The sequence below is a fragment of the Lissotriton vulgaris genome, chromosome 9 (genome assembly GCF_964263255.1).
Source record: "Lissotriton vulgaris chromosome 9, aLisVul1.2, whole genome shotgun sequence".
Taxonomy (NCBI): domain Eukaryota; kingdom Metazoa; phylum Chordata; class Amphibia; order Caudata; family Salamandridae; genus Lissotriton; species Lissotriton vulgaris.
In genome coordinates, this window is record NC_141697.1 from 357,152,870 (window position 1) to 357,170,764 (window position 17,895).

Here is a 17,895-nt window from a genome sequence, read left to right on the forward strand (position 1 = left end):
AGATCTGAGTTTAATCCATCACCGTTCTTTAGCCCACACTGCCACCCCAGTTCAGACATGGCTATATGGCAATCAGTCTGACCCTGTGCCTCATGGGAACAGTCCAGCCCAAACTGCCATGCCATGTCTTCCCTGGACCGGAAACAAGCTTCCGAGGACTGGTTTCTGGCATTCCAGCCATCTTCAGCCCCGCTTGCTTGAATCCAGTGGCGCAAGGGACTCACGTCTGAGCATACCCTGCCACACTTATGGCGGCCAAAAGAGGTACAAAAGGGGGTGGTGATGGACGGAGCATCTGAATCAATCAAACACTCACACCCAGTCAAAAGATCTGGGTTTAATCCATCACCGTTCTTTAGCCCACTCTGCCACCCCAGTTCAGACATGGGTATATGCAAATCAGTCTGACCCTGTGCCTCATGGGAACAGTCCAGCCCGAACTGCCAAGCCATGTCTTCCCTGGACCGGAAACAAGCTTCTGAGGACCGGTTTCTGGAATTCTAGCCGTCTTCAGGCCGGCTTGCTTAAATCCAGTGGCAAAGTGAGCAAGGGACTCACGTCTGAGCATACCCTGCCACACTTATGGCGGCCAAAAGTGGTACAAAAGGGGGTGGTGATGACTAGATGACCGCAAGTGGTGCTTTGTGCTATTAGACACTATTTGTTCTAAAATATTTACATTGCGTATCTTCGGTTTTACTAACTGGACTTCTATAGTTCTGACATCATTTTATTTGTTAACGCTTTACTCTATTTTTCTAAATTGGTTTGGGATTTTTCTTGTGTTTTGTTTTGACTGCTGCTGTGCAGCATACATATTTTACACATTTTCTCTTAGTTAAACCTGACTGATTGGGTACTAAGCTTCCAGAGGATTAAGCACAGGTTACTTTAGTGACTATTGTGGGTCACCCTGACAAGGATTCTTGTTGTTGCCTGAGTGGGGCTTCCACCCACCCTCAACCAATAACCTAATGTATTTTCTTATAGAGGTCATGTTTTAGTTTGCTGTTGATGTGATTCTTCTGGTTCTTAGTGTTGTTAGTCCCAGCTCTTTTGGCCACCAGCCAGGGAAGTGCTCTTCCTGAAAATCATGATATCAGTCTTGTTGGTGTTCAGCTTCGGACAGTTGGTCTTCATCCAGTGGATTATTTCAGTCATACTGTCATTGAACTTGTTCCGGAGACTGTTTGTCTTATTCATGATGGAAAGAATGAGTTGAGTGTCATCAGCATAGGAGAGGACATTGATGTTGTAAGAGAGAATTATGCTTACTAAAGGGATCATGCATGCATTGAAGAGGGTCATGCTCAGGGATAATCCTTGCTCAAACACACAGATGAGATTGCGGCAAACCGAGGTGTACAGTGCCAGGCTGACTCCCTGGATCCTTCCAGTCAGGAAGAAGCAGATCCATTGAAGTGCATGTCCTTTGATTCTGGTGTTTCTTAGGCATTGGATGAGGACATACAACAGTAAACTGACTACATATAGCGACAGTGTATTTATGGTATAGCACATCTGTATCTCCCAATAGGCTCCAAGGAGTCACAACTGAGGGGCAAGGGGCTTGACAGCTATAGCGAAAAGCCATGATAATAAAGGGCAGCCTTGGAGGGTGCCCTGGACGATGGCTCAAGAATCAGAAATTCATTGCCCTGTTCTTTAATGGGCTATTTGGCACTCATAAAGTATATGTACCGATTTATATCAATATGGTCCTACCTACTCCAAACTGAGTCAACACACTCTGCATATATCCCAATGAAGGGAATGAAATGCCTTTCAAGATCAAGTGCAATACACTCTGCATTCAGGAATAGTTCTTAAGTATCGGACTTAACATTCCGTAATCTATGAATACTAAGGGGGTATTGTGCAACAGACTGATCATCCTGTGTCAATTGTGTGAAATCAGGCAATAAGCGACAAGCTGGTATTTTGAATACGATTTTGGAATCTATATTCAAGATCGATAGTGGATGGTAAGAAAAATTATACCTGAGATCTTTATGAGGCTTAAGCATAGTACAAGTAACAGCCTCATTCATAGAAGGGGAAAAGATACCTGGCGCTAAAGCTGACTAATAAAGAGCAACTTATTTGCGGGTCAACAACATGGATAAAAAAAAACATGTAAATCTTTGCCCAAAGTCTATTTGAGCCTAGAGTATCATTATGTAGAAGGTGTTACAATAGGGCCCTAATCTCTTGCAAAACGATTAAATCCAAATTACGCTGAGCCTCGGCAACTGGAGCTGTTATGTCAGAATAGAGGTAAGCATCTATCCCAAGATAGAATCATGCAGTGAGCTGGTAGGAAAATGATTTAGGTAATAGAAAAAAGTGGAGATGGTGGTATGAAGAGCTGGTGTACAAACAAACCTACCTAACTGAGAGTGCATATCGTGTGCAGGGGGATTAAAATAATACTCAAAACAAGTTGGAAATTATTTATTCTAGGTGTCGCCCAGGTTCCAGAGATAAAACCATGTTGGAAATGTTTGGCATGTCCTGCTAGGAAATGAGGGCATGGAGGTACCGATCTGCCCACGTGAGTATCCAGTACACAATTAAAATCTCCCCTGAAAATCCAAGGGGTGTGGAGAGATGAGTTGTCACCTGACAACAAGTGTCATTTCATCAATATTTTGAGAATAAGAGACCCCTATGAGCAACTATTTTCCATCTGAGTGTCCCTTCACCAATACATAGCATCAATTTGCGTCTATTTCAACTGTGTACATTTCAAAGGGAACATCAGCTTTAATCCATAATACAACACCACTGGCATATGCAGAATAGCCTGTGCCATATACTTGACCCGCCATTTTACTTGGAGTTTAGAAATCACAGGCAATTTGGTGAGTTTGCCTCCTTTTGGTGAGAGGCCAGACAGCTCTGTCTGCACCCTGTGGTGTCCCATGGCACGCATCCGTGCAATCTGGTAACCGTGATCTCAAAGCAGCTATTAGAGTATGGGTTCAAGTGACTTCTAGACATACCCTATTATAATGAAGAAATGCCGATTTGGGATGCCCTGGCCCTCCCCCTACATAGAGCCGGGATAGTAAGATGGGGGAAGCTAAAAGTGGAAAATGAGTTAATCCCATGGCAGTGTCTCTCTGCCTTAACCAATAATTCAGTCTTCAAATTCAAGTATCTGCAAATCCTCACTTGGACTAAATCAATAAGTAAAGAAATTGTAGGGAATGGTGACTTGGTCAAAGAAATATGTATAAGACCAACATGAAAGGAAGAAGCAGCATGGTATTGGTTAATGATCGAGACTGGAGAGGAAAAAATTAACCCTTTCACAGAGAGCTGGAAGAAGGACATTCCGGGTGAAGACCTCAAACATCTCGGGCAAGTATCTATGTCTACTCTTTGGTTATATGTGAAAGCTGCCCCTTTAAAAAGAAAAGAAAACATCTTTTCACTGTCCAAAAGGCATATTGGACGCCACTGAAACTTTCTGAACTGGGGAACGAAGTGCCCGAAGTGTGACGAAATCAACGCAAACGATTTACATATGTTCTGGCAGTGTCCTTCGATGGAGCTCTTTTGGGAACACATGAGTAGGACCATCTCTGAAATCATGGGTAAAGAGGTTGGGCTTACAGCGTCTACAGTAATTTTTGGGGTAATTTCAAGGAGGCAGAAAATCTGACTCTGTCAAGAAACCAGAAGGCACTTCTCTTTGTCCTGATACTTCTGGCACAAAGGGAGATCTGCATAAAATGGATCTTACCTGTCCCACCCACCAAATCTGAATGGATAAGTTCAGTACAACGTATCTCAACTCTTGATCGAGCAAGTAAAAGGGTTAAAAAAACAAAATTCTGGGATTTATGGGATAGCTGGTTTACAGTCTTTGTCTTAAACCTCTCTGTTTTAACTTATTGTGCACTAGCCCATCCCCATCATCTTCCGACCAACACAATTAGAGTAATTTCCTATTCTTTTATGTCTGTTCTTTCTGTTTCTTATTTTAGGTTCTGTTATTCACTTCTTTAATGGATTTACTTGGTTTAAGAAATATAATTATTGCACTCACTAGTCCAATAATTACGAATTTGCTCATCAGGCCGAGATGATGGGAAGCTAGCTAAAGCTAGGCGTGAATGGCTTATGGAGGAGGTGGAGCTTTGGATATCTCCGATAAGCCCTGTTGAAAACAGCTCCTGGGGTTCAATCTACCCACCCTTCAATGAGAAGAGACCAGGTTTTATTCTTTTTCCTCTTTGGCTATAGATATCGGCTTGACCGGCTCTACTTTCCTGGATTAAGAGCATGTTTGTAGAATTAGGACAAAAAAAATTACAAATCTGGCAACCTTTCACCAACATGCCCTCCATCGCGCGGCCTGCAAGTGGTGTGCGCCTGCAGCACCTGTCTTTTGCCCCATTGCCAGTGAACCTTCCAGTGAAGTCACATGTTCATGTAGAAGGTGTCCTGAAACTGCACTGGTGCTGTGTGTTGTTTTAATTACAGGGCAAGCGCACACTGTTTTTATACTTTTGGAACGTCAGTCATTCCTTGATACTCCGTGGGTGGCTCAGTATCCATTTTGTTGTGCTTTCTGTGCCTGCTTAGCACAGGCACTCTGCTTATTACAGTTACATATGAACATTGCCTGGTACATCGGGACCGATCTCTTTCTGTGGTGGTGGTGCTTTCTTTAGTTGACTGTTGGTGAGGGAGAGGAAAGCACATGCTGTGGTTCCCCAAAGAATCTGCACGACTGCATCACATTAAATGCTAGCAACTACAGTTCCCACTATGACAGCCATACCCCCCATGGTGTCATTTGTAGTCAATGGTCTCTCATCTGTTCAAGCTGTGAATTGGAAAGAATGGGTGGAGTGCCTAGAAATGTACTTTGCAGTGTTGGCACTAGAAAATGATAGACAACGTCCTATGCTTCTGCATTTTAGGGGTGCATTCATCCACAAGTTAGGAAAGTCTATCACAGAGGCCAGACCACGTTCATGTATGGTACACCAAAACAAGCAGTAGCTGCTCACTTCGAGCCACGTGCAAACCCAGACTATGAACGTTTTCTACTATACCAAGCTAAAAAATGATGAATCAGTAGATGCCTTCAATGACCACCTGCTGGCTGCATACTACTTGATGAAAATGATGGAATTCGAGCCCAATTTATCCAGGGGTATTTCTCAGTAGAACATGAAGAAAGCATTCTTCACGTCCCCAGAATGCCAAGGTGGACATTCTGACAATGGCTTGGTCCAAAGAGCTAACAAAGGTATGAGCAGCACACATGGGAGCAGCATTACAACACCAAGTAAAGCCGGTCAATGCTGTTGCTGCTGTAACCCTTACAAAGAAGAAAAGGTGTACCAGGCCAAATCCTGCACCAAAGCATGCTATGTGCTATGGGTAAGAAAGTTCATACCCACCAGGGCCGGACTGGGAACCACAACCAGCCCTGGCAAAGTGCTCGCCCCCTCCCCACTCGGGGAGGCAGGGAGGGAGGGGGTTGGAGATGTCGCCGAGCTCTTTGCCGGGGTCAGTTTTCGGCCGATTTTGGTACAGGGCCGATTTTGCAGTTATGCTCTCTCACACACTCTGTCTGATGCTATCTAAATCTTGTCCTAATGGTTTGCTTTGTTTGGGATAGAAGAGGAATATTATGTTTGGTCAGTGGGCAGGTCCACTGTAAGCTTACACAGGAGGGGTGTTCAGGAATTGTACCCTCCAACCAACCATTCACCCTATAGTGCAGGCTGTGATGTAGAGATAGAAAGTAATAAAAGTGCCCAAAACACACACCTCATGGCTATGTAACCACCCACTGGTGTCCGTGAGCATTATTACGCTTGGACCCAGTGAACAATACACCAGGTCATGAAGAACCAGGCATGTAACAGTGGTGAGCCGGGGCGAGGGGGGACTCTCTCGGTACTTTGCCGGAGGGCTCCTTCAAGTTTCCTAATGCCATTGTGCTACACCTAAAGAGCAATTCCTTCATGTTTGTGGTAAAATCATGCCTTGGGAAAAAACTGTCAGATTCATCAAAGACCCGTTTTGCGAGTCTGTAATAGCGATTCATAAGGAATCGCTATTACAGACTCGCAAAACAGGATTCATGTAGGAATCGCAAAATAAATTGCGATTCCTACACAGTCCTTATTTGCGATTAGCAAATTGCTAATCGCAAATAAGGAATAACTCCCCATTCATTCCTATGGGCCTAAAGGCCCATAGGAATGAATGGGGAGTTATTCCTTATTTGCGATTAGCAATTTGCTAAGCGCAAATAAGGATGCGATTTCTAGGGTGCTAGGGGTGTCCAAAGGACATCCTGTAGCACCCCTGAAAGGTAATCTACATTGGTGTTGCGCACACACATCTCCAAAGGACATGTGTGTGTGCAACATGCAACTTAGAAAAATGCTTTTAAAAGCATTTTTCTAAGTTTTCGCTATTTACCACGAGGTTTGACCTCGTGGTAAATAGCGGCCCGAAATTGCGATTTCGCAATTTAAAAATGGATGATGAATTGCATTTAAGGAATCTCAAATAGAGATTCCTTAAATGTAATTCCTCGCAAAATAGCGATTTCGCTATTACCGATTTTTGCATTTGGGATGATGAATCCCAAATGCAATAATTGCGCTCGCAAAGGGCCAGATTCTGAGAATCTGACCCTTTGCGAGCGCAATTCAGCTTCATGAATCTGGCCGAAAGTGAATGACTAGAATGTGAGCAGCTGTTATTCACAACACTTATATTTTTTGCACTACTTTCTTAGAGGGAAATGCAGCCTCACATCATAAATGGATGCAAGGATGCTGCTGCTCTAAAATATAATGGCAAATGCTTGATATTCAATGCATTATTTGCCGTTTACGTAGTTACGAGTAATTTCGTGTAATTTTTCAAAAGTTTTGTGTAATTATGCTAAAGCAAATTATGTAAATTTCCCTCCCCCCTGGTATCTTGTAAAAGGTTAGTGGTTCGAGATCATGTTGTGCATAGCGTTATGATTAATTTGGATCAATATAAAGGAATTCAATTCCCTTTTTTAAAGCAAAACTAAACCATTTGGGCTGTTGTAGTAGTCACTGGGGATCCTTCAGGGCCACTGCCTCCTTAGGGAGCCCCATTCATTCCCAGCCTACTTCTTTAAGTCTTGATTGGTCATTACTTCTTCAATTATTGATCGTGAGGCTTATGAGTGCTCTCTGAGCCCACAGCCTTCTCCATGGTTCCATTGTTATTCACTGAGTTTGCTAGAAAAAATAGAAAGGCTTGAAAAATGATAAGCTTGCGAGCTATTACATCAATGTGTAATGAAACTTTCCTGAAATTTGTAGTTTGAAATGCAAGGTAAGATGCGCAGTTTAGTAGGGTGCAATTAAATCTGATCACTCAAACATCTTACTTTTGATACTTTCAAATTCGGTTCTCCAGTGATTCCCGAAAAATCTGCGTGGTCGATGAACATGTCAGTCATTCCTAAATCTTCAAGTATGTCTTTTAACTCCAGAGTGGTGGAGATGGAGAACCTTGGTAAAGAGATACCCACAAAGCCCCTTCTGCAGAGAGACAAGTACACAAAGAAACATGCATTAGCAATGTGGAAGGAATATTTTATTACTTTCATGAAATTGCCACAAACGTAGCACCTGGAAAATTGTTAATGCAGAAACCATTAAGTACATTTAAAAATCAAGATATATCACAGATAAAAGGTGAATCTGCGAGCTGGCTAAGAGGATGCATTTGGCAAACAGACAACCCATGTTTACTGCCGCTTCCGGAAGAAATGTTTTCAGCTGCCACTGTGGAAACAATTAATGTATAATATCACACACTTAAAAGCTCTGCATTGTATTTTCTGAGGTATTGCGATTTAGCAACATTCGCACAGCTTTCTATGCTGAAATCAGTACTAATTCATTCACTATTCCTTTTAGTCAGTCAGATGGTAAATATATTTTCTGTCATCGCAATCTCGGCTTAGCCTGTGGGTTGATTCCTATAAAATGTAGTTCCACTTCTCTTTCTTTGATTGCTCACAACTGTTGTCTTTGATGCAGATGTGAATATCATACATAGTCGTAATGTACTGAGGTCAAGAGGCAGTTGCAATAGAATACCGGTCTGTGGGCGGCAGCACTTTGAACACCAGGGACAGTGGACACACAGAAGCATTACAGGTGGCCAACTCTAAGATGGTAAGGCCGGAACTAGCCTATGTTATATGACAACAATGTTAGAAATAGGGTCGCCAGTTGGCAGAGGTTTGCACCAGTAGCGGCTGGTGTCCGGGTTGAGTGGCAGGGTGGGTGGGGTGAAATGACGAATGATGACAATAAAAAAATAAAAGATACCTTTCAACGTTTATCTGCTCCTCAGCAGCACAGGCTCCCAGAATCCCCTGTGGATAATCCTGATGCTGCTTATAAGTTTTAGTTATGAGTTTGCATGAAAATACATGGATGGATGCACTGGAAATTCCATGCACCACACATGTCTACTTGATGCAAGGTAATGCAAGGCAGCACTACGTGTTGCTTTTTTTTTTTTTTTACAAATCCAAGCCACGCAAATCAAGATTTGCATAGGTTTGCAAATCCCAAACTAATTTTTGCACTGGGGCTGTGCCAAAAATAGAGTTGCAACCCAGAGGTGAAATCTTCGTAAATCTGGGCCTCAATTTATACATTTGGGCCCAGATTTACTAACATTTTGTCGAACGCAGCAAGAGGAGGAATATGCCGAAGGTATGCTGCATTCCTGCTCTCTCTGTGGAGGCACACTGAGTGGTGGCTAGTGCCAATGCAGGCACCCTTGCACCATGGCGCAAAAATGGGTGCTTTTTAGGCATACCATTTAGATGCATTCCCAGCTTTCTTAGTCTTAGTAAATATGGGATTGCACCAAAATCCATGGGTGGATGTCTGCGAACACTCACACTCTACTCAGGGACCGTCTCCCAAAGCAGAGTATCACAAGTGACTTGCGTTGTCTTGCTTTACTCAGGTTCAGGTTCATCAATAAAATGCATAGTTAATTAAAACCATTACACATAAAAAATGACACATTAAAACCATGGAACAAACTCATTTTGAAAACTTAGAAACACAACTAACATCCAATACAGATCTAGACACAATAAATTCAGTTCAAGAACTATATGAGTGGCTACAGAAAGCTTTTGATAGCTTCTCAGAACAACACAAAAGAAAACAAGAACCTTGGAGAAATACAGAGCTAAAAGATTAAACAGCAGATTAGAAAGCTGCAATGCGGCTGGCTCAAAACAAACACCAATCAAGACAAACTTCATCTGAAGAAACTTAAACGGATATACAAGTCGGTAATCAAAAACCTGACAGAAAGTACTATTCAGACAGAATTCAAAATGCTAAATGTCCCAACAAAGAATTCTATAAAATTCTCACTGAATTTTGAAAATCAAATTGCCTAGAAGGAGCTCATCCCATTACTCAAGATTTCACAGACAAACTGACAAATCATTACACAACCAAAGCAGACACTTTGGACTCCTATTTAAAAAAAGAAAAACCACCAACACTGACCCTTTTCCAAAACAACCCTCCAAGGGTAGGCTTGAACTGCCTCTGCATTCCTTCCAACAAATATCACAATTAATCTATGGACCTGGTCAAAGCAAGCAGGTCTGCCGGCAGTCCTTCTGACCTGTGTCCACCACAAACTTCAAGAAAATTCTTCTAACTACCTTTGCTGCTATACCGGTAGGAAGAATCATCCGCAATCCCTTAACTATGGGATCTTTTTCGCAAACACCTTAAAAAGTAATACATACACCCATTACTGAAGGACACAAACCTACAACCTCTTAACCCCGACAACTACAGGCTAGTTACAAATGGGCCTTTCCTGGGCAAACTGACAGAAGAGCAGCATTAGCCCAGATGTCACAATTCATTTAAGACAATTCCATACTTTCAGACTTACGGACAGGGTTCTGTCCAGTCAGAGGCACATAATCTGCCAACTGGGATGATCTTAAGAACACAGTTGACCAGAACGGGGTTGCTACACTACTTCTCTTTGATCTCTCAGCCACCTTTGACATGGTTAACCGTGACACAATAATATAAAGACTCAAGGAAGCTGGCATAGAGGGGACAGCTCTTCATTGAACCACCTCATACCTTCAAAACAGAACTATTGTCATCCATAACACCCCCTTTCTCATCCAAACCATACTTCACAAGAGCTGGGGTCTCTCATAGCTCTATCATCTCATCCATGCTTTTGAACATCTACATGAAGTAACTACTGGCACTCCAATAAATTTCACCTCACATGCTCTAATTATGCATACATAAATACTCCTTAAACTGGAAAGCCCCAAAGACATTGGAAACTCACACATTTTAAGTTTCTTCAGAGCTTCAAAGGTCTTTAAAAGACCACTCATTTGTTAATGAGGCTTTGTTGTATTTCACCTCTTCTCAGCGCCCCTGCAGCCCCACTCTGACCTTCGCTGTAATCGCCCGGCCCCATAGAGCGCTGCTGCAACCGGCAGTGTTTGTGGACACTGTTAATTTTTTTTTTTAAAAGACAGGTAGGATGTCTGCAAGTTCCGCGGGCCGCCAAGGAAGGCTTGTCGGGCCGCTGGCGGCCCGTGGGCCATACTATGAGTACCCCTGGTCTAAGGGGCTTGCCACCTTCTCTCCTGCAATTTCTAAGCCGTATGCTATAGTGAGTAAATGTTTTTGCTGCCATCACTCTCTGTAGGGGTCCCAAAATTGGACCGTACAAAGGTGATGCAAGTCACCCTTCGACTTCATGGCCTCCGTATCTCCATATGCGGAATAAAGGTGTATTTAGCGTCAAACACCACTCTAAGATACTTGTACTGTGAGGTGTAAATATGCCGGAACTATCAATAGTCCAAGTGCCAGGCATTCTAATTTTCTTAGTAAATGTAACTACTTTCATGTTTGTAAGGTTTACTTCTAATGTGTTATTCTGCATATAGGTGGAGAGACTACTTAGTAGATGCTGCAGCCCCACGGGTATCAAGCTAAGTAGAAGCAACTCATCGCATACAAGATGTGGGTCATAGGGGATCTAGATTTACTATGCCACCTAAGGTGGCTTTGCGTAGCTTAGTAAATTTACTTGAGCTTGCGTTGCCTTGCATTGCCTGACGCTCAGGCAGTATGAGCCATTAGTAAATCTGGGCCTTATTTTTTTAAACAACAATTAGTATTGAGAGAGGCACTCCTATTTTTTAACAAATCAATACTCAGTACTCAAGTTTATAACATTCATAAATCACGCGTGCTGTGGAGGAAGACGCAATGTCCATACTGCGCCAGTGAACTGAAACATGAAAAATAATCAAGCAAAACCGCTTGTCCTCTACGCACTGTTGCGATTCCAATTGGATATTTACTTAATACATGAATCTCAATGTAGCCAATATACAACATGCATTTAATACATGAAGACACATGAACCTTTTGAATTTCAAGTATATGTTTTTACTAACATGTCGATTTCATCAGGCTTAATATGATTAGGTATGAGTTGATACCATAAGTTCATAGTTTTTGAAAAAATATACATATAATGGTTTCATCACATCACATCATGAAACCATTATATGTATATTTTTTCAAAAACTATGAACTTATGGTATCTACTCATACCTAATGCATATTATGCCTGATGAAATCGATATGTTAGTAAAAACATATACTTGAAATTCAAAAGGTTCACGTGTCTTCATGTATTAAATGCATGTTGTATATTGGCTACATTGAGATTCATGTATTAAGTAAATATCCAATTGGAATCGCAACAGTGCGTAGAGGACAAGCGGTTTCGCTTGATTATTTTTCATGCCTTATTTTTTTAAAACCATGCCACAGAAACTGTCAACAAGGAGAAATGTGGCAGTAAATCTGTTCTGGCTTAGTTGGTTTCAAGGCTGCATTTCAAAATATCTTAAGGATTTTAAGCCACCTGCTGCAAAGATCTTTGTGTGCCCAGTAAATCTCAGGGAATAAAAATTATGGGACGATAACTCTGGTGGTTAATGCATACGCTGGAGAGATTTGGGTCTAATCACAGTTTTGCCTTAAAGTAGCATTTGGGCTTAATGTATATCCTGCAAAGTACATGGTGTAATATGCAGGTGACAATCTTTGATTTTATGTTACTATGTAAGGGGGTTACTGCTATGTAAGAAATAAAAAATATGAATGGTATTTAAATAGTTATTCGTATAAATACTTGTACGGACTGATACATCTGACATCGTTACAGTGCATGCATATCTCTTATTACAGGCACTAAACAAATTTAAAAACCTGCCTCCAAATTATAGTTTCTTTTTAGCACTTGTGAAGTAATAACAAGCTGTGCACTTTTGTTTTCCCTTCATTGCATTTGCATCTAGAAATGAGGCTCTAGATAGCTCCCAGCCAGGATATTCCAGTAAAAAGAGGCCTGATGGCCCCTAAATTCTGCCTTTGTTTTGGGCCAGCTGAAATCTGATAAGCCACATCACCTCCTACACGTTGCTGCTCGGAGCAAATGCAGGCAATGTGCAGGATCTGCTGAATGTGCCTCTGTGTCGGGGAAGTACATAGGGACAAGTTCATCATATGTAACTGAGGCCCAACTTCTTGCCAGGGTAGATGGTGTTCACCCTGCTAAAATAGTGGGAGGATGTCATCTACCTGCCTGTACCCCTGATTTGCACTCGGTAAAGAATAGATGGTGTTCACCCTGCTATAATAGTGGGAGGATGTCATCTACCTGCCTGTACCCCAGATTTGCACTCAGTAAAGAACATTACTGAGCCTAGTACTTATCTGTCCAGTTCTTTTTCTCCTGCCATCTCCTGGTTAACATACCCCGAGAAGTAAGTTCCTCTTGTCCACACCCTGCAGAACTGGCAAAAGTATACCAGTTATCTCACCTCCAGGCTCTCAGGCCAGAGTGTTGTGCTGAGGGGGCCTCTGGACCTTGGGGCCCCCCATACCTGGGGGCTGTGGGGGCATGTGTTTTGCCACTGGCCTTGCACAGAAGCCCGCAGCCAGCACAATGTAAAGTCGGCGTGCCAAACACCAAGGATTGATTGTCTTAAATCCAACTCTTTAACCCACCACCAGACACACCCTACCCTTTTACCTCACTGTTGCAAGATCCTATTTTCTTCCTTGTGATATTTTTTTCTGTCTTTCTCTCCCTCCGTTCATTTGTTTTTTGGTTTTGTCCCTCCCCTGCTCTGGGGGAAATGTCTCACGGGAAAACATAAGAGCGGTCGGCAAAAATAAGTGCCATTTGCCCCCACCGTCAGCCACCAGCTCAAGTTAAGCACTGCTTCTACCTCAGGGGAACCGTACCATGCACTCAGTTTACATTGTCTGCCTCACAACCAAATCCTCACCAGTGACTAGATCACTTCATTTACCTCTAAGTTACTCATTAGAGAGCAACACTTATATTTACATGCCCTCGTCAAATGCTTCAAAATCAGAATATAATCAGTACTCATAAGTGATTTGGTCAGTGCTTTAATCACAAAGTGATTTAAGTTGTCTCTAAATGCCATCCTAGCTTGCTATCTCTGGTTAAAAATGAGTGCAACCGAAGGGTGTGGCTTGAACCCACGTAAAATGGTGGCACACAAATGACTCTCCGCAGGATGGAATGGGCACTGTCAGCAGTACGGCATTCTCTTTTCCTGCCAGTGGACGAAGCTAGTGGTGGAATTACCAATGATGCCAGAGGTAACATCTTGTTGAGTTATCCTCTCTCTGCTAACGCTGCAAGTCAGCTTTTCTCAGCGGTGCGTGGCTCTCCAAACGGCTTCTCTTTTGAGTGACTCAACGTCTCTGCACCCTCATTTTCAGAGAATAGCTGCCTCCACAACCACCATGACACTTCAAATCACAAATGACAATGTTTTTATGTTTTGTGACTGAAATGTCATTTTCCAGAGATTTGCCTGTACCGACAACACTGACAGCCTACTTAATGGGGTTGACTGGGTTCATCTCGTTCTATGTCATCCGTCATTCTCTTACTTCGTCACCTGAATACTCCTTGATGTACTGCGTTTCAATATTGTGACTAATTGCTCATTTGCTCTCAGAGCTTATACCTGACAAATTGTCCGATGTGTCCTCTCTTTTATATATGGGCAGATTTAAATAATCAAAGTCGGCACTGACGTCCTCTACTCATAAGTTCATAAATAATTCATCATTCTTCTCGCAACTCGCAACAATGGAGGATTTAGTGGTCTCCTTACACAGAAGCACTCCTTCATGAAGTTTAAATGGGACTACTATTCCAAGTTCAACTAAAAAGCGTCTACCAAACCTGTGAAAAACAATCAACCTGACGCTAAGCTACAACATCTAGTGGATAGGTTGTCACAGATGCAAGGAAGACAAAACTGGGGAGGCGAAGTGAGCTAAAGGACGATGATGGATTCAAGCCAGATCTGTGACTGGGGGTGAGTGTCTGAAAAGTTTCAGCGCTCCATCCATCATCTCCTTGTGTTTGCTTTGTTCGCCCTGCGTTGGCTGGGAATGCCAAGACGTGGATCCCTTACTCACTTTGACACTGATTCAAGCTAGCCTGGCTGATGAGGGATGTTAACCCGAAATTGGTCCCAGGATGCTTGTTTCTGGTCAAGGGATGACCTGGCTTGGCAGTTTGGGCTGGACTGTTTCCATGAGGCACAGGGCCAAGACTGATTTGCATATAGCTGGGTCTGAACTGGGGTGGCAAAGGGAGGTAAAGAACAATGAGGGAAGCAACCCAGATCTGTGACTGAGGGTGAGTGTCTGAAAAGTTTCTGCGCTCTCTCCATCATCTCCTTGCGTTTGCTTTGTTCGCTCTAAGTTGGCAGATTATGCCCAGACGTGGGGCCCTTGCTCACTTTGCCACTGGATTCAAGCTAGCTTGGCTGATGTGGGGTATTACCCCAAAACCAGTTCCAGGATAGTTGTTTCCGGTCCAGGGAAGAACTGGCTTGGCAGTTCAGGCTGAACTGTTCCCATGATTCACAGGGTCAATACTGATTTGAAAATATAGCTGGGTCTGAACTGGGGTGGTAAAGTCAGTTAAAGAACGATGATGAATTCAACCCAGAACTGGGACTGGGGGTGAGTGTCTGAAAGGTTTCAGCGCTCCGTCCATCATCTCCTTGTGTTTGCGCTGAACAAAATATTGCATCATTTGGATCCACTGCTCTTAAGATGGATGCCCTTCAATCTCAAATCTTGGTTCCTTCAGAAGCAGGTTGAAGACCTTGAAAACAGGAGTAGAAGAAATTACCTCTGCCTTTACGGTTTACCAGAGGGTTTTGAAGGTCCTGATGCAATTGCTTTCTTTAAAAGAGTTCCCCCAAAGATCTTAAACCTACCTGATGGTACTCCTCTTAACATACAACGCACTCCCAGTGTGTGCCACCAATCTAAATGTGTTTCTTCTTCGAAAGGCCAAGAGGCGTTATTTTATATTTTCTGGAATACACGGATCTTCCTAAAGTTCTGTTTGTGGTTCGATCCATGAAACGTATCTTATGGCCAGACAGTTCTCTGTTCTTCTCTCAAGAATATGCAACATGCACAGCAGACAGATGCAAAGAATGTCTTGCTATTAGGTTGGATCTTTGATCCTTTGGAGCCTGTTTCTGCCTTTTTCACCCCATCTGTTTAAGGTAACCTACATCAATAACACAACTACCTACAAGGATTCTGTCAAGCTGACAAGCTTCCTTAATGCTTGCAAGATGGACATTATGTATACTTCGACAACGTCTGCTTCTTAATTGATTTTAACTTTGCAATATTTTAAATGCTTTACTCTGCTACTCATGTATCCATTTACAAAGGTTTATAATATACTTTGTGTTATTGGAGTTTTTCATATATTAACAACTTTTTATTTCCTTACAGATATCATCCCCTTCATTATGTGGCTTTCCTTGCTTTTTCTATGTTGTGTGTGCTGCGGTCACCCTACCTTCATCTCTGGGTCCGAACATGTCATCTGTTCCATGTGGTCTCAACCCTCCCTCCCACTCCTTTTGGAATTTAAGTATGTTCTCCTATTTTTTCTTATTTTCCTTATTCTACTTCTTCTCATTTCAATCTTACTCATATCTTTCTTTAGCCCATTCTTTGGATACACGTTCTTGTTAATTTTTCTTCATTCTCTATTCTTTTTTCCTTCTTACTTACTACTTTCTAATGTCATTATACACAATACAGTTATCTTTTCTTCTTCTTTTTATAGTATGCATCCTTTATACTGTGTCTGGTTTATTCTGTTATATGTCCTATACGATTGATATCTGTACCTGAACATTGTCTCCTGGAATGTTAGAAGCCAAAATTCCCCTATCAAGAGACAGCATGTCCTATTGTATTTAGCTAAATTAGATGTCAGCATAGCTTTAATTCAAGAATCAAGTCTCGCGGAATCTGAATCTTTAAATATGAAGAAAGGTTGGGTAGGTGATGTTTTCTTTTCACCAGAGAATAGCAAAAGAAATGGGGTTAAACCTTTATGTCATTAATAACTTTGTGCTAAACTTATATCTCAAGAGTCTGATGATGAAGACAGATGGTTATTTACTCACTTGATGATTGGAATGATTTAGATTTCTCTGTTTAATGTATTTGCTCCTACCAATGGTAATGTTAATTTTTGTTCTAATTTAACCCAACGCCTTATAAATTATCCTGTAGATAGTTTTATTTGTGCTCGTGATTGTAATCAGAATACGGATCCCTTTATTGACGGTAACTCAGCAGTATCCTTTATCCCCAATAAAGCACACACGTGTTTCATGCAAACTATTAAACAAATGAGCTTAATTGATGCCTGTAGGTTATGTAATCTTGGGTGAGTACACTCATTTTTCTCCGCACCACACCAAACCCAATCTAGAATAGATCACATCTTCATATTACATAATAGCTCTCAATCTTTATGATCAGCTGATATAGGAGCTATACTTCTTTCTGATAATGCTCCTGTTTCAGTTCAATTGGATATTATTTCTCCCTCCTAAACGATGGCGCATTAACAACTCACTACTCTTGAACCCGCCATTACCTCCTCATTTGTTTCTTCCTTCCATGAAGATTTCTGCATTAACCAACCTGACACTTTATCGTTTCACATTATCTGGGATGCATTTAAAGCTGCAGCTCACAATTTCATTATTAGGTACGTCTCCAATAAAGCAAAACAATCCTGTGTGTCCACCATAGCACTTTTAGCAAAGATTAAGAAACTGGAACACTCTTTCCACACCTCAAAATTGAAAGAAAGCCTAGCAGAACTTTTTTTTAAAACAAAAATCCAGTTTATAAAGGAATCTACGGATAACGCTTCTGTATACCTATTAAAGTCCTGTGCAAAATTCTATGGTGGTAAATATAACTTAGGAAAATTGCTTGCTAATTACCTTAAAGTTAGCCAGAATAGGCTCCACGTTAAATCCATTATTGACACAAACCAGATACCAAAATACAAAGACAAATACTCTTCTCCCAACTGCATGCTCTCATAACTTCTTTCTCACACTCACACAGATCTTCTGGCTCCTTTATCAATGGCCTTTTATGCTTCATTCCAAAGGAAGGGAAAGACTTCCATTTTTGCAAAAATGATAGACCTACATCATTAGTAAACGTTAATTATCAAACAAAATCTAGCCACATAACTAGGCTCTTGCCTTCCTAAATTACTTGGTAAGGAACAGTCCGGTTTTATCAAAGGGCACCACATTTCTGACAATACTCATTTATTTTTTATTATCTTGTCCAAAGCGTCACATTATTCTGCCACTCTTGCAGCAGTCACTTTGGATGCCAAAAAGGCATT

General features: G+C 41.8%; 1 protein-coding gene across 1 annotated transcript in view; it reads right to left on the bottom strand.

Annotated features, from left to right (window-relative positions):
• Positions 1-17,895, bottom strand: part of LOC147690129 (alpha-1-antitrypsin-like) — a 147,177-nt gene that overhangs the window by 69,736 nt on the left and 59,546 nt on the right. Inside the window, exon 4 of the mRNA XM_086937730.1 lies at positions 7,412-7,565. Within this exon, the coding sequence (XP_086793856.1) occupies positions 7,412-7,565 (154 nt within the window). The remainder of the gene's footprint in view (positions 1-7,411; positions 7,566-17,895) is intronic.